This window comes from Sphaeramia orbicularis, chromosome 16 (assembly GCF_902148855.1).
Source record: "Sphaeramia orbicularis chromosome 16, fSphaOr1.1, whole genome shotgun sequence".
NCBI lineage: Eukaryota > Metazoa > Chordata > Actinopteri > Kurtiformes > Apogonidae > Sphaeramia > Sphaeramia orbicularis.
Genome location: NC_043972.1, coordinates 60,621,640 through 60,640,048, shown reverse-complemented (window position 1 = coordinate 60,640,048; position 18,409 = coordinate 60,621,640). Strand labels below are relative to the sequence as shown.

Below are 18,409 nucleotides of genomic sequence, written 5' to 3'. Positions count from 1 at the left end.
TCAGTTCTCCCTAATCATTCCTTTAGTCCGCTGGGGTCAATATGATCACAAACTGAGGCTCAGATCATGGTCATGTGACTTACTGCAGGAAGAAAATCTGGGAAAAAAAAACTAATGCAAAGCTAAAACACTAAAGCAAAGCTAATTTAGCACATGCATCCCTTCAACAAAAAGATTTTCCAACTTCCGTCAACACAACAGTCCACAGATTGTATGAGTGCAGTAAGTCGCAGATCTGAAGAAATAATTAGAGAGAATCGGATTTGACAAAATCACTGAGAAAAGACGACAAATTACCTTTAAAAAACTGGCTACGTGTGACCATGGAAATGCAGTGACTATGCTAAGCTAAGCTAACAGAAGGGCTAAGCTAAGCTAACAGAAGGGCTTCCAGAACCCAATAAACGTTTCTCATGTAAACCTTTATTCAGGTTTAACATTTCCATGGAAACATAAGAGAAAATACTTTAGTTCCGGATTAATTTCTTCTGGAAAAATAAATCGGATTTAAAAAAAAACATCCTGTAACCGTACCCAGTGTTGTATTGTGACTGCCTCCACCGCTGCCACCACCACAATAAAGCCAGCAAATTAGACTACTGGTATTATTATTATATAATTTTGTATTATTACAACAATTCTTATTTCCCCCCTCTCTCTTTCTCTCTTTCATTCACACTCCCCTCTTCCCCTTTTCCCTGTCGCCCCCTAACCAAAGTATATTGTTTAGTTGCTCTTTACATTGATGATCTTTTTCACTGGACTATGATGTTGCGGTTGTTGTTTTTGGTTTGTTTGTTTATTTGTTTGATTTTCCTTTTGTTTATGTGTTGTGGTTGTTGTTTTTCTGTCCACATTGTCTTGTTAACTATCACAAATTAAAAAAAAACAAAAAAACAAAGAAAACTAGAACTGCGAGCAGTTATGAACGGGGGCCAAGCCTCCCCGCCCACTCGGACCCCAGGCCCCACAGAGCCCACGGAAGTCGTCCCCGAAGGACGTGGGTCTGGGGCTGAGCTGGTGGAGGCTGGGCCCCGTTCACAAGGGTTTACAGTTGGAGTTAGTATTCCACCGTCTGAGCCGCTGTATTCACTGGAATGGGACAAATGCACCAGTAGAGTGGAAGGAGGAATGTGTGGGACTGGGATTAGTTGGAATAGATTACACTCACGTTGACCAATCATTACTAAACTTTACAGCTGGTCTCAGGAGTGACCCCACATCATACTCACCAAATTACATAGAAATCTGTAAAGGCGTTTCAGAGAAAAAAAAATCACATATTTGCAGCGCCCATTAGAGGCTAACATTCCTCAAATTCAGCTCATACCCTCACAGTGACATATCAACCAAGTATCTACTGGTCTCAGGAGTCACCCCACATCATACTTACATAATTCATTAGAAAACCGGTTTAGCCGTTTAAGAAATATAAATTTCTCATGTTTGCAGCACTCACTAGAGGCCAACATTCACAAAATTCTGCTCATACCCTCAAAGACAGATGAGAACCAAAGATCTAAGATCTGGTGTTGATAGCATTTATTTTGACCGAGATATGTAATAGTTAACATTTTTTTAGCTAGCTAAAGAAATGTATTCATTTATAATTGTCGCATGTTTCGACTGAACGAAATTCTTTTGATAACTTAGTAACATGTCTATGAGAAGAGCGTAAATGCCAAGATTCACACAGATCAGATAAAATCCCAAGTAGGAGTTTCAAAAATAGGTTTTCCAGTTTTCGCAGTTTTGCCGGAAAAAAAGTCATCCCACAAATCTGCCTGCCCACGCCTACATGATTCAACCCTATTCAGGAAATCTGAGGATATGAGGTTTTTTAATATGTGACATACAGTGTGGGAGTTATAGACCAAAATGCATATGCCTTGGTTCTATGGCCCCCTGCTGGTGGACATATATATTTGTTTGCGTCTCAGTTCCGTGCAGGGGTCTGGACCAACCCTCCAAATGTCAGCACTCTACCATGTACGCTTTAGGCTGCAGGAACATTTGGAGCCGGATTCCCTGCATTCACTGGAATGGGACCAATGCATTAGGAATGCAAAAGGAGGAATGTGCTGGACTGGGATTTGTTGTAATAAATTACACCCACGATGACCAATCATTACCAAACTTTACAGCTGGTCTCAGGAGTGACCCCACATCATACTCACCAAATTTTGCGTGAATCGGACCAACTTTTTTGTGACTTGATATTTCTCTGTTGATAGCGCCCCCTATTTTCCGATTTGTACCAAATTTGGCACAGAGCCTCTGGTTGATCTCTAAAACAAGTAACTAAAGTTTGATGTGGATAGCATTTATTTTGAGAAAGATATGCAACAATATGTGTTTTTTAGCTAGCAAAAAAATTTGTTCGTTTATAACTAGCACATTTTTTACAGCAGCAAGCTGATTGTGATAACTTTAGATCAGAAGCCTCTGAAGATTGTCTGTGCAAAGTTTGAAGCCAATGGGGCTTAAACCCTAGTAGGAGTTCGAAAAAGTATGTTTTTGATATGTAGCAACTTAGAAAGAAAAATTTGCAGTGGAAGTGGGCGTGGCCTATGTCACAAGACTCATCTCTATCCAAGGAATAAAAAATGTAAAGTTTATGAATGTGTCATTCAAAATGTGGAAGTTAGAGGCAAAAACGTATATGTGTCTGTTTTAGCGCCACCTAGTGGAGCACATCCACAGTTTTTGCTCTGGTAGATCTGTGTCCTATTCTATAGGGTCCATAGAAATTTCACAGCCCTCAGCAGAACAGTTCAGCTGTAGGAAATGTTTGTTGTTTAAGTTGTAATAGGCCACGCCCACATTGTTCAGCCACACCCACCTTCAAGATCTGGCCTCAGGAAAGGACCTTCATCATACCCACCAAATTTTGTAGAAATCGGTGCAGCCGTTTCAGAGATATAAATTTTCCATATTTGCAGCGCCCCCTAGTGGCCAAAATCCACCAAATTCGGCTCATACCCTCACAGTCACATGCGAACCAAGGATCTAAGATCTGGTGTTGATAGCATTTATTTTGACCGAGATATGTAAGAGTAAGCATTTTTTTAGCTAGCTACACAAATTTGTTATTTAATTATTTGCGCATTCTTCGACCAAAGAAAATTCTTGTAATAACTTTGGATCAGGCGCATGAGACGAGTGTATGTGCCAAAATTCACGCAGATCGGACAAACTCCCAAGTCGGAGTTCGAAAAAGAAGGTTTTCCAGTTTTCGCGATTTTACGGGCAAAAAAGTCATGGCGGAAATGGGCGTGGCCTAGCTCACGTGATTCAGTCCTATTCAGGGAATCTGAGGATGTAAGGTTTTTGAATGTGTGACATACGGTGTGAGAGTTATAGACCAAAACGCGTTATCCTTGATTATAGCGCCCCCTACTGGTGAATATATGCACATTTTTGCATCTGAGGTCCCTGCAGGGGTCTGGACCAACCCTCCAAATTGCACCACCGTACCATGTACGGTTTAGGCTGCAGTAACAGTTTTATCAACGGAAGAATAAAAATAATGATGATGAATAATAAAAATCCGTACAAAAACAATAGGGTTCCACAGCACCGCTGGAACTGTGGAACGCGTATGCTGGCATACGCGTCCCCCAGTCCCCGCGGGCTTGGCCCCCTAATAAAAAAAAAAACCTGGGAGACGGAGGACTGGACCCAGACCAGCAGGGGGCACATGACCACGCCTCAACATTCAACTGCATCACAATCATGTCAGTCTAAGGTACAGGTGTCAAACATGCGGCCCGGGGGCCAAAACCGGCCACCCAAAGGGTCCAATCTGGCCCCTGGGATGAATTTGTGAAATGCAGAAATTACACTTAAGATATTAACAATCAAGGACGTTAAAAGTTTTTTAGGTCGATTCAACCTAAAGTGGGTCAGACCAGTAAAATGCTATCATAACAGCCTATGAATAATTAAAACTGCCAAAAAAAAAGGAAAATTACACAAAAATGTTTACATTTACAGACTAGCCTTTTGTAAGCAAAATATGAATAAACTGAACAAATATGAATAACTTCAAATGTCTTAAGACAAGTATGTGGAATTGTACCAACATTCTGCCTGTTACTAAATGTTTTGTGTATTGTAGATCCACTGGGATCTGTAAGTTGTGATGCATAAATTATAAACTTAGACGTAATATTGTTAAAATTGCGCTTTGTTTATGATGTGTTCAAGTACGGTTCATAGATGTAAACATTTTCATTATGGAATTTTCCTTTATTCACTCAAAAACATAGAGAAAACTTTGGAGTTGATATTGTTTATAAGTTGTTATCCTATTATTAGGTGTTGTGATCACTTAGCTTTGTGTGTTTGCGTGCGTGTTTGTTTGCTTGTTAGCAAGATAACTCAAAAAGTTACGGACAGATTTTCTTGAAATTTTCAGGAAATGTTGAAACTTGCACAAGGAAGAAATGATTAAATTTTGTTGGAGATTGGGGGGGGGTTTGGTCCAGTCAGAGGGAGGAGTGGACTCACAGCATCACAATGAACACAAATGAAGGAAAAAATGAACAAAATGCACAAAAATGAAGAAAATACAGAAATTGAATGAACACAAATGAAGGAAATAATGAACAAAATGCACAAAAATGAGGAAAATATAAAAATTAAATGAACACAAATGAAGAAAATAATGAACAAAATGCACAAAAATGAAGAAAATACAGAAATTGAATGAAACACAAATGAAGGAAATAATGAACAAAATGCACAAAAATGAGGAAAATATAAAAATTAAATGAACACAAATGAAGAAAATAATGAACAAAATGCACAAAAATGAAGAAAATACAGAAATTGAATGAAACACAAATGAAGGAAATAATGAACAAAATGCACAAAAATGAGGAAAATATAAAAATTAAATGAACACAAATGAAGAAAATTGAATAGAAAAACACAATGAAGAAAATAATGAAGAAAATTAAGAAAAATTATGAAAATATAAAAACAAAACGACCAAAAATGAAGAAAATAATGAACAAAATGAAGGGGGTGTGGGGTGTGGGGGGCAGATCTCTCTTGGTGGAGGTCTGCGCTCTCCCAGTGCTTTTCCTGTTTGTATTATTTGACTGGTCCGGCCCACTTTAGATCATATTAGGCTGAATGTGGAACTGAACTAAAAAGACTTTTACACCCCTGGTCTAAGGAATCTCACAAATACATCTGTTTGACACTGAGGCCCCTCTGCTCCGCCCAGCCCCTCTGCTCCGCCCAGCCCCTCCCACCACTGTCACATATTGATTAGATGATAATGGACCCTTAGTGGAGTGTATTTATTATGCATCAGTTGTCGATAATCCGCCAAAGTGAGCGAGTAAAAGGTGACTGGTGGATGTCTTCTCCAGTTTCTTGAGCTCACCCCCCCCCCCCCCCACCTCCATCCCGCCTGTCAGATAAGCAGACATGTGGCGTACACTCAGTGAAACCATGTGGACAAGATGCAGATGATAGGGCTGGGCTGATGAGAAGGTTCAGGTCTAGAAGGTCGGATTCAACAGTAGGGCTGTTAGAAAAGATCGGCAATATATTGCGATATTTCATTTCACAATACTGTATCAATATTTAAAAAGTACTGTATTGATATTTTTAAAGATTTATTCAAATGTAGATATTGTGGAGGTTAATTTTTTTTTTCTTCTTTTTTTTGTTTATATTTTATTTATTATTATTTAACACTCTTATCTTCCTCTTGGTCTGGATCTTCTCCTGGGTCTGGATCTTCCTCTGGGTCTGGATCTTCTCCTGGGTCTGGATCTTCCTCTGGGTCTGGATCTTCTCCTGGGTCTGGACCTTCCTCTGGGTCTGGATCTTCTTCTGGGTCTGGATCTTCTTCTGGGTCTGGATCTTCTTGGTCTTACAGCTGGACCAGACTAAGGAACTGAAAACCCTTTGACTGACAAACAATGGTCCACACTTCTTCTTCTTCCTCTTTGTGGTTTTTATGGCAGTTGCCAAGGCAACAACGTGCACTGTGTACTGGTGAAATGCACCAAATCTAAGCAATTTAGATTTATTATTATGGGCTGTATTTATCAGTGAAAACTTTAATTATGGGAATTATCTGAATGACCTCATTTTTTTGGATATGGGGCAGATAATTCTCGGTGCCGATAGTTACTGTGCATCTGTACTTTTTGGTGTGGTTGCAGACTCAGAGGTTGTTTCTTCCTAGGACACAGAGGGTTCGGGTTCAGGTTTGAGTTCGGGTTCGGGTGAACCTAACTACTGTCACAGATGCCAAGGATTAAAGGATCATTTCACTAAGAGCTGACCTGACTGATCATTTAGTCAACGTGCAGAGTGTCTTCAGTGCATGAACACTATGACAACAGATCCTCAGTGAGTGGAATGAGGTCAGGACGGGCGGGTATCTGTGACTAATCCACCTCCATAAACCCACTCACTGTGATGATGTGTCTCAGTCCTGGTGGACACGTCTGGACCAGTGACATGAGCTCAAAGAAACAACAACAAAACAAACAAGTGTTCATTGAACTCAAACTTCCACCAAACACCCTGAACGGTGTGCATGTGTGGATCCACTCTGTCTGTTTAAATCCAACAGTTTCCAGGTTGTTCCATACACAGAAACAGTTGAATCTGGTCCCAGTCATGTGTCTGTCCAATTAGATTCAATTCACATCAATATTAGTTGAGTTCTAATTTTAAATGTGTGGGAAATGGGATTTTCAATGTTCAATGTAAATGTCCACAGAGTCCACATTCCACAGTGGATGTGGACAATTTAGTTCCAGATACAAGAGATTGTTCTAAGCTACAGGTGGATCCAACTGGAGGAGAATCAGAGTCGTTCTGAATTTTTTATGAATTTTGGAAAATGTCTCAATGATGACAGATGGAAAACTGTAGATGTTGTGACCTTGAACTTTGGCCTACTGGGACCACAATTTAATGGGTTGGTCCCAGGGCCTAGGCCTATCTGTGGGGAAGATTTGGAAAAGATGGGTGGAAGAGTTTTACACTAAAGTAGCAAACAAACAAACAAACATACAAACAAACATACAAACAAACAAACAAACACACAAAGCAAAGTGATCACAATACCTCCTGGCGGAGGTAATAATGATCAAATACAGGTGGACATGTGCTCTGTTCTAGAAATGCATGTTCCCTCTGATTCCACTCATTTCTATTATTTTTAATTTCTAGGTTGTGTAATTTCCTTGTCCATAAACAGGGCAGAGGTGGGTGGGGCCAGCTGAGCATCATCTTGGATTGGTTCAAACACTTGGATTCTCCGCCCTGACTGTCCATAGTCTGGATCAGGTCTAAATGTACGTGTGGAACTCGTTCAGTCCAGCAGATGGATGGTAAACCACATAAAAACGGCCCTGGTGGTTCAGCCAGTACTCCAGCCTCACGGCAGAGGGCGCCACTGAGCACACAGGCTCCTCCTACTACTGCACAACTCACCTGTAGACATTCCTCTATTTCTCCTTCTGGCCTTAACCCGGTGTTTTTCAACCTTGGGTTCGAGACTCCATATGGGGTCGCCTGGAATTTCTAGTAATTGAAAAATAAAAAGTAACTCAGAAATAAAAATCTGTCTTATTCTGTGATAGGTGAAGGCGCTGGCTGCCGGTCCGCTGCTCTGTGTGTGAATGGAAATGCATGTAGTTGTACTTTAACACTGACATTTGTCTACTCTAGAGTAAATCTGCTAACTCTGAGGAGAACTAAATCGGACTTAATAATAATAATAATAATAATAATAATAATAATAATAATAATATATTTTATTTATAGGTGCCTTTCTTGGCACTCAAGGACACCGTACAGTAAAACAGTAAACATGAGAGTATAAAACAAGCAATAAAACAGAGTAAAAAATAAAAAGCAGGTTAAAAAATTCAACTTTCGCTACTTCATACTGCGAGACATTGAATACCTCTTCACCTTGTATTCTGCTGATTTCCAGCACAGCTCAGGGCTCTGCCCTGTGCAGAAGTTCTCAGATGATCCAGTAGTTGTAACATGTGTCAAAGGGAATGAGGAGGGGGAATACAGGAGACTGGGGAGGGACTTTGTAGGGTGGGGCCAGAAGAACCAGCTGCTCCTGAACACGACAAAAACTAAGGAGATGGTGCTGGACTTCAGACACCAGCCCCACAAGAGGAACATCCAGCGGCTGAACAAGGTCATCCAGAAGGCAGGCCTTCAGCTGGAGTTCTGCAGGCCCTCTAACAAAACACAAGTGTCCATGAAACTGTTACGTCAACCAATCAGATTTAGAGTTGGCGACACCAGGGCCCTCTAGCAGGCGTACGGTAACGTCAGCGTATTCACACCCTTTGATTGGATAGTCAGAGAGCGTACGAGCTAAAGCTAGCAAACTGCTTCTGTAGTGAGCTGCACCAACACAAATACAGTTGTGTTGGTTTAACAGCTGTTTAGTCCAAACACAACGGCTGAAGGAGGAGAAGAAATGGATTTGGACGCGGATTTACTGTCAAAGACCGACTTTTCCAGAAAAGCTGGACCTCATTAAGAAAGGTCAAACAATTCTGAAGCTAGCATGCCGGTCACAACCAGGAAAAGGATTTGTTTGTCACTTTCAGTGCACTAACTACGACCGGTACCCCTGGTACCCCCAGTACCCAGTACCCCTGGAACCCAGTACCCCCGGTACCTGCACATATAATCTGTACAACAGAGTAGTTGAACTGTTTTTGAGGAAAGAAAGGAGGATGGATTTTGTGTTCAAATAATCTGAATTTTTGGTGAGTAAAATGTTGTTATTTTCCTAAATAAGTTCCTGAGGTTCTCATTGGTGTTTTTTTCTGTCAGCTGTAGCTGCAGTAGGAGCAGACTGGTGCACCAGGGTTTGTTTATTCACTAAAGGCATTTATTGTGGCTACACCAGTTATCTATCTGCGATGCAACAGCTCTTTATACTGCATTTACTGCAGAATACAATCGTTTTTATAACCATAAAATACTTACTGAGGGGTGGACTGGTTCAGATGGACCACTACTGAAGGCCTAAGGGTGAAATGAACGGTCCACCTCTGATATATATTATCCATAACCTACGGCCTCACAGGGCTTAGAGCAAAGGTTGTATTTTGAAGTTCAGGTAGGAGGACCCCACAGAGGTCTGAACTGGAGCGACAGGAGAACTTCCCCCCAGACAACGCCCCCACCCCCCCACCCAGATAACAGAAGGTAGACATTACATCAAAGTTATGTAACACTGATTACAGTGTGTACGACACACATGAAGGCATGTACCTCTTATAGAAATAATAAATAAAAGGCTCTTCTAGTCCGTCATATGATCCTGACAACCACATAGTTGTGTTACTTCCTGAATCTTCTCAGACAAACAGGCCGACCCACACACAGGTCAAAGGTCAGTGGGTGGGTGTGAATGAGGACACTTACACATACTGAAGCTTTGTGTTGAACTGGAAGGCGTTGGCAGAGATGAGCCTCAGTTTACAGGAGGTGACGGTCCTGGTGAAGGACAAGCACACAAACAGGCCACATCCATGAAGGAGAACACACGCTTCCACAAAGAAAACATTAACTACACACATTTGAACAACACTGGTCACATGGTTCCACTGGTCTACAGGTCACATGGTTCCACTGGTCTACAGGTCACATGGTTCCACTGGTCTACAGGTCACATGGTTCCACTGGTCTACAGGTCACATGGTTCCAGGTGTGAGTCTGTGGTCCAGTCTAATCCAGTCCTAAATGCTGTTGGTTGTAGTTTCACAGATACAGTCTGGAATTAATGATAGAATGGGTTTAAGTCCAGGTGAACATTAGTGTCAGATGGACCAGCTCTGCTTCAAACACTGTCTGCACATGACAGCACATGGACTGGACAGGTTCTATCAGTGGAACATCTACACATCTGTTGGAGAAATGGACACAAACCAACATATATGTGTTCGAACACACCATCATATACCTGGAAAAGCATATCTGTCTCTTCTGTCCTGTTGTTTTTACTTGGTATTTTTATTTCACTGTTTTCAGTGTACAGCTGCTTTTATGTCTTTTTAATCTATTCTTGTATTTCAGTCGATTATTTGGATTTTTATTCTTCTGTACGACACTGTGTTAACTGTACAGCTGTTTTATGTTTTATGTCTATTCTTGTAATTTTCTTTCATTTTTAGTTTTTCCCCTGTAAGCGTCTGCCAAATGCATAAATGGAAATGGAAAACAGCAGCAAACCAGCACTTTGGTCATTAGTTTAACAACTGATCTGATTAAAATATGGAACATTTAACACATTTAATGTGAGGCAGATCATTTATTAAACCCTGTAGAACAGTGGAATGGGTTGAATGTACTGGATCCTGACTGTGTGTGTGCAGAGTCACTGGGGTTCGGGACATTTATCTGCTGTTTCTTTACATTCACCTGAAATAAGAGTTAAAGTGTCGTCCTTTGAAATACTCAGATGTGTAACACTGCTCTTATAAGTGAAATGTGAAAACATGAACTATTTCATTTCCATTTCTGAAATCGTTTAGAAAGTGACAAAATTTGCATATTTCAATGTTACAAGAAAAAAAGGAAGATGTAAATCAAACCATTTTTGAGAAGGTAAGTCATTGTTTAGAAAAATGAATAACCTTCTTAAAAATGGTTTGATTGTGATGACAAAGTCTATTATTTCTAAGCTCTATCAAGGCCTGTTGAAAAGCAAAGGAACCTCAACAGATTATATTAAAAAAAGATGGGAGACAGAACTGAATGCTGTTATATCATGTGAACAATGGGACAACATGTGTGAATCTGCTCCTTCTACCTCCTCTTCAGCAGACTGCCCAGAATTTTGTTGGAAAAATTTAGTACGGTTCTTTATAACGCCAAAACAACAGTTTAGTAAAAACTTCAGTGCTACTGTTTGCTGGAGGGGTTGTGGGGACACAGAGGCAAACCACACCCACATTTTTTGGTCCTCTACAAAAATTACAACTTTTTGGAAAGATGTTGCTACAAAAATAGAACAGATTTTGGGTTTTGGACTGCAGCAACCCACCCTGACACTTCTGTTGGGAGATTTTCCAGACGATTTGACGGTGAATGACAGGTACCTCCTGAAGGTTTTTTGTGCTGCAGCAAAGAAAGTAATCACCTGAAGATGGCTTCGGCCTGAGCCACCGGTGTTAGAGGACTGGATGAACATAGTGGAGGAAATCCACAAAGTGGAGAGACTTACATTCATGTTGAGGCTGAAAGCAGAGCTCTGCATGAGAGGGTGGAATAAATGGACTGCTTTTTTTTTTTTAAACAAAGTTAATGTGGGGCTTGTCACACAATGAGAACTGCTGCTCAGACTTTATTTGCACGGCTTAACTGATGCTGCTTGATTGTGACAATTGATAATTTTGCTTTCGAATAGTAACATGTACTTAATGCTGAATGTCGTTTGTTTTGTTAGCTTACCGGCCGAGAGGCTGTTAGCTATTGTCGTCATGCAGCCTCCGGCATCATCATCTGTCGTCATCTGTCGTCTGTCGTCCTCTGTCATCGTCTGTCATCTAACGTCTGTTGCTGTCTGTCACCTGTCGTCAGTTGTTGTCTATTGTCTGTCGTCCTCTGTCGTCGTCTGTCATCTGTCGTCGTCTGTCATGATCTGTCGTCTGTCGTCGTCTGTCATGATCTGTCGTCGTCTGTCGCCTGTCATCTGTCGTCTGTCATTGTCTGTCATCTGTCGTCATCTGTTGTCGTCTGTCGTCGTCTGTCGTTTGTTACAAAACTTTCAGTCTTCTTCTTTGAAACTACAATTCCCATTGACTTCAAACTTGGTATACAGCTTCTTTATGATGATGTCAACAAAAGTTAGTGAAATTATTTGGATCTGGATCTGATTCTGGATTTGGTGCCACTTTGAAAAATGTCCCCATTATAAGAAATAGGAAGTGGATGGATGCAATAACTCAGTAAATCTAAATGATCTCCAGTGTAAATGTCTCCAGTCCAGTCCTGATGGGGAGATGACCCAAACATAATGTCCACATGCTGATCAGGATCTTCTTCTGGATCTGGAACTGACGCAAAATTTCACATGGGCTCTTATGGGGAAAACATTTCCATCGTCTTCTTCTCCCAAACTCCAGTTCTGATTGACTTCAAACTTGGTATACAGCTTCTGTATGATGATGTCAACACAAGGGATTGAAATTATTTGGATCTGGATCTGATTCTGGATTTGGTGCCACTTTGAAAAATTTTCCCATTATAAGAGATAGGAAGTGGATTGATCCAATAAATCAGTATCAATGATATCAAGTGTGAATTTGAATTTTTTACAGATCTGATTGAATATGAGCAAAACATGGACTATTTCTGTAATAGAATAAATACACAGAACTGGGGGAGAATAAATGGATCTGGATACATTTCCCAAAGCTCTGAATTTGGCCGCTAAGATACAGGGCCATTGGTCCGATTTTTTTTCTTATAGTGAATAATTTTTTGGGCTGTTCTCTTTTTTCTTATAGTGGATAACTTTTTGGGCTGTTGCACCTCTGGGCCACTGTCAATTTGCCAATACAGGAAGTGCTTTTAATTTGGCAAGGCATTAAAATTTATATTAATTCAGAACGCTCCTATCTGAACAGTAAACCCATAGTTCTTCCTCTGGCTGTGACTCCTGGTGCAGCTGTACAAAAATACAAAAACAAACCCAAAAAGGCCAATAAACACTGACATCCACACATTCAGTCCAAATGAACACTAACAGCACAACCCACTGAACCCCTGCACAGAAAAACAACACATTTACAACAACAGGAACAATACCCACAGTGCAATGCACTGATAAAAAGGTGTGGTCAGGACTAAAACTGAGGGATTTAAATCTATTCACCTTAAACTTTTTCGTACTTTCAACTATGTCTACAAATGAGTAGAATATACTCATCACTTTTTAGTAATTTGATTAAACTGAACTCATTTAAGTACATTGGAATTAAAGTATTTTAGTAAATACAAAGTCTGGGCTTACAGTGTAGTTCTAATAACTGCTGTGGTCGTATTTTCGTGTTTTTACACTGAAAACTGTTGAAATGACATTAGAATAGTGAGGAAATACAGGAGGAGGTGGTCAGGTCAGAGTCAGTCCACACACAAGTCCAGTCGGACCTGGTGGACTGGGGTCGGACTTACAGGTTCCTCAGTTCTCTGTAGTTCACCAGGTTCATGTCGCTGATGTTCTCCAGACCCGCTTGGTTTTCGATGTAACTGGTTCAGAAAACACAAAGAAAAGGAGACAAACACACACGGTTACAGAGGAAATACAGACAGACTGGACTGAAAAAGACACTGTTTATTCAGTTTCATCTGTTTTTATAGAAGAACCTTCAACTTTAATCTGAGCTTTAATGAACATCTACATCAGGGGTGTCAAACATGCGGCCTGGGGGCCAAATGCCAAAGGCTCCAGTTCGGCCCCTGGGATGTTTTTGCCAAGTGCAAAAATTCCACAGTCTTGAATTGAATTGAGAAAAAAAAAAAAAAATTAGCTTGAATTAAGGAAAAAATCTTGAATTAAGCAAAAAAAAAAAAAAAAAAAAAATCTTCAATCAAGGCAAAAAAATCTCAAATTTGGCAAAAAAATCTTGAATTAAGCCAAAAAAAATTGTCGATTAAGTAAAAAAAATCTTCAACTAAGCAAAAAAAAAATCTTCGATTAAGTTTAAAAAAAATCTTGAATTAAACCAAAAAAAACTCTTCAATTAAGTTTAAAAAAATCTTGAATTAAGCCAAAAAAAACAAAAACAGAATTAACACCTTAATTTTTTTGTCTTTGTTTTAGTGCAAAAAATAACATTAAATTATGAAAATATTTACATTTCCAAACTATCCTGTAACATTAAAGTGTGAATAACTTGAATAAATATGAACAACCTGAAATGTCTAAAGAAAATTCAGCACAATTTTAATAATTTTTCTTCCTGTTCCTCAGGTGTTTAGTGTCTTTGTAGATCTGATCTAGAATGCACATGGACAAATGAGAAGTGGAGGAAGAAGATTGGTAAAATTGCACTAAATTTTCTAACGTTTTTTAATTTAAATTTCAGTTTTTTCAGTTTTTTTTTTTGTGGATAGTTTATAAAAGTAAGTATTTTCATAATTTAATGTTTGTTTGTTTTTTTACACTAAAACGACAAAAATTTGGAGTTGTCATGGTTTATGGGTTATTCTGTTCTTATTTTTCTGGTCCGGCCCACTGCAGATCAAATGTAGCTGAATATGGAACTGAACTAACATGAGTTTGACAGCCCTGATCTACATGATCAGTGAATTAAATACAGAAAATACAGGCTTTACACTTAAAAATGCAAAAGACAGAGGATAATATTAGAGTAAAAATGTGATAAATCACTTAAGAAAAGTTAAATATAGAGGAAAAGTCTTTTGGAAGTGCCACAGCAGTAGGCCTGGGTCTGCATGGGGTCAACAGTACCAGTGTACAGAACCGTTCCATCTGTTATTTGTGCTTTGGCCTTAAACTCCTGAGTGAATTTACACTTGGTTGGGATTCCATGGACATGGTGGATGGAAGGAGGTCAAATATGTTCCACATAGGGATGTAACGATTACCGCTATAACGATAAACCACTGTGAAATCACAGGCGGTTAGTATTACCGTTTAAATTGTAATTCTCATGAAAACCATGTTTGACTATCGCACTTTTCTGTAGAAAATGCCGATGTAAAGATATGTTTTTTATGTCAAATATTTGAGTATAGTTTGAATTTATTACAATTTTAATGTTCAATACCTAATATTTGGAACCAATATTCACTTTTAAAGTCTGTGAAAAGGTTCGTTAAGCATCTGTGTGTTATTTATGAAATAAATTATATACATTTTTCAATCGGATTTTATATTTTTTTTGTCCTTTCTGGCCTTTTATGTTTTTATAGTAGGTTAAAGTGAAAAAATAATAGACAGATGATACAGATGAAGTTGTGCTGAAAAAACAGATCCAAACATGGGTATAGTAAACATTTGTTTCTATAGTATATAAAGGCCAAATCAAAAGGACTGAAAAACAGACAGAATAGACTCAGACCACTAAGGGTTAATATTGGAATGTTTCTGACACAGAAGGGACATTGTACCAATTATTTTATTAATGTATTTATTTATTTATTCATTTAATTTATTTTAAATACAACTTGGTTAAATTATTTCAGTGTGTGTATTAGTACTTTTTGAACATTCTGAGCACAATTTCAACAATACAGCGATAATAATGATAACCAGGATAATTTTGGTCACAATAACCATGATATGAAATGTTCATATGGTTTCATCCACAGTTCCACACAAACTGAGTCCAAACACAACAGAGAAGTCCAGTGTTTTCCTGTTCAGCAGTTTATGACTAGTTTATTCAGTGCAGGAGCATCTTTCTAATCCACTACAGACGGAGGACCAGAGCAGAACAGACAGCAGGCTGAAGTCCAGATGACCTGAGGACCGGACCTCCATGACCTCCAGCAGACAACAGAGGTTAACAAAGCCCAAGGCTGAGCTCAGACCGATCTAGCTCAAGTGGAAAGTAAACACAGGAGATGTCGAGCAGACGAGGCTGATGGGAAACTCTCCTCACTGAGTCCTTTTCCATTTGTGCAGACAGAGACGACCTGAGAAAAACCAGAGCTGTGGATCGCTTCCACACCAAGGATCGAATAGTTCTGGATTTTTCATTCGGCCTGAGCCCAGCACACATGCCGGCGAGGGCGTATTAAAATCGCATGGTTCCGTTATTTTAAAAAAAAATTTTTTAATTATTTCTCTCGCAAAATTACCTTTATTTGAAGTCACCAAGAAAAAATATCACAAAATGACTCGGCCACGCCCCTTCAAAAATCAAACTACATTACATGGATGGGAGCCCTCCCCAAATATTTTTCCACGTACAAACATGAAACTTGGTCCAGATGTAGCCCATGGTAGGACAAGTAAAAAATTACACCATGGCCCCGCCCTGAACTTAACAGGAAGTCGGCCATATTGGATGGAAGTGTGGACCAGTAAAATCCCACCCCTCATCCTTCCATCATCTCCTCCGACGGTTTACATCCAATTTGGACCAAACTGGGTGAAAATCACCTACACACACGTGTGATCAAAAGTGATCACCTACATTTTTGATCAAATGTTGGGCGTGGCTGTGACGAGCCTGTGATGAAGTGTTCATTTTCAGACGTATAAAACTGTGCTTATCTCACAGAATGTCGGATCCAGCCAACGATACGGTGTCCTCCAACTGTCAGTGGTTTCAGCAGCTGCATGGGGGGGTGAGGGCCTTAACACCACTTATGGTTTTAATTCTAGTTTAGTTTTGTTTAGTTTTGACTTTTTTTTCTCTAATTCAGTTCGTTTTAATTTGTTTTTAGAGCACATTTGCTCGTTTTTTATTAGTTTTCATTTTTTTCTTAATACTTAGTTTTAGTTTAGTTTTAGTTCAGTGGTCTCTTTTCTCTTCTTCTCTGTCATCGTACTCAAATAAATCCCAGACAGGAAATATGTTATTTTCTTTTGTTCAGACAAGATATAGTTTTTAGATGTTTCCTGCTTGACAGTTTCCACTGTGACTCCAGTCTTCCTCAGAAGCACCATCTGACGTGCTGCTGATGGGTAATTTATCAGCTGGTCGGCTCGACAGACCAATCACAGTGGAAACTGTCACGCAGTTAACATCTTAAAAACTGTACCTTGTCTGAACAAAAGAAAATAGTATATTTACATAAACAGAAGACAAAATGAACGTCTTTAGCCTTATCCCAGACAGGACTCTGCTGCTTTAGTCTCCATGTTTCCAGGTAGAGTGGGGACCAGAAGACGACTGGAAACCACAAGTGACGGACCGTCAAATATCATATGGTGCCGCTAGGTAAAACTGCTCAAGTGAAATAAATCGATTTTGTATCAATCCGACATTGACAAAGACAAAAACGAAGGGAATTTTATCCATAATTTTTATCTGTTTTAGTTAGTTTTGTAAACACACAATACAGTTTCAGTTAGTTATGTTTTTTTTCCTTTTAATGATAGTTTTTATTTCAGTTAACGAAAATGTTTTTACAATTCTAGTTTTTGTCATTTCGTTAGTTTTCGTTAACGATAATAACCTTGGTCCACAGACAGTGTACGGACACCCAGATGGAATCATGGGTAAGGATCCTGTTGGAGTCAAATGTTCACCTCCGGACTCCAGACTGATGGACACACAGTGGACCAGTTAAATATGATCTGAGGACAAATACAACAGACTGATGTGGAGAAGATGATGATGGTGATGATGAGCAGCAGAATGACTCAGTCTGGATAAAGACAATTAAAGACGTGTCTCTCTAAACCAGGGGTGTCAAACATGCGGCCCAGGGGCCAAATCTGGCCCCCCCGCCAAAGGTTCCATTCCGGCCCTGCAGGATGAAAGTGCAAAACTGAACCTGAACAGTCCAGGTTGAACAAATCCTGTTGGTTCAGGTTCCACATACAGACCAATGTGATCTACAGTCAGAAGAACAACACAATAACCCAGAAATAATGACAAACACACATTTTCTTTTGGAAAAGTTATGTGGACAAAATTTAAGTGAATAAAATCACATTACACTGTGAAAACATTTACATTTACAAAACTATTCTTTCACAATAAAACACAAATAAATACATAAATAAAAACACAGACGAACAACCTGAAATGTGTAATTGTAACAGTATTCTGCCTGTTCCTAAATGTTTGGTGCATTTATGGATCCACTGGGATCTGCAGTTGTGTTCATAATAACAGATGGAATATTGTAGAAATTGTTCAAATTTTAGTTCCAAACTCCAACATTTTAATAATATTCTGCCTGTTCCCAAATGTTTATGGAACACTGTCTGTAAATGTACATGTGGAAATAATAAGTCGACTCATAATATTGTTAAAACTGCACTGATTTTTCAAATGAAATTTCAGTTTTTTTCAGATTATTCACATCTTTTTTGTAAAATGTAAATATTCTCATAATTTAATTGGGTTTTTTTGGACTAAAACAAAAAGAAAAACTTGGATGTGTCATTATTTATAGGTTATGAAGTCATTATTTTACTGGTCTGGCCCACCTCAGATTAAATCGGGCTGAATGTGGAACTGAGCCAACATGAGTTTGGGAGCCCTGCTGTAGACCAACGCTGACTTCAGATGTGACCCCGCCCACTCTGCAGACAGAACCACCCAACCAGGGCCCAGGGTGGTGTCGGTTTGTCCCTGTCGGAGCTCAGATACCTGGGCTGGGTTCTACTGGATAACAGCAGGCGTGGTTCCACTTCTGCGTCTGTCAGCTGGAGCGCACAAAACCTTTGGATTCATGT

At 39.4% G+C, this 18,409-nt stretch overlaps 1 protein-coding gene across 1 annotated transcript in view; it reads right to left on the bottom strand.

The window, feature by feature from the left end:
• ntrk1 (neurotrophic tyrosine kinase, receptor, type 1) overlaps positions 1-18,409 on the bottom strand; it is a 92,721-nt gene that overhangs the window by 55,499 nt on the left and 18,813 nt on the right. Inside the window, 2 exon segments of the mRNA XM_030158463.1 lie at positions 9,445-9,516; positions 13,198-13,272. Coding sequence (XP_030014323.1) covers positions 9,445-9,516; positions 13,198-13,272 — 147 coding nt within the window.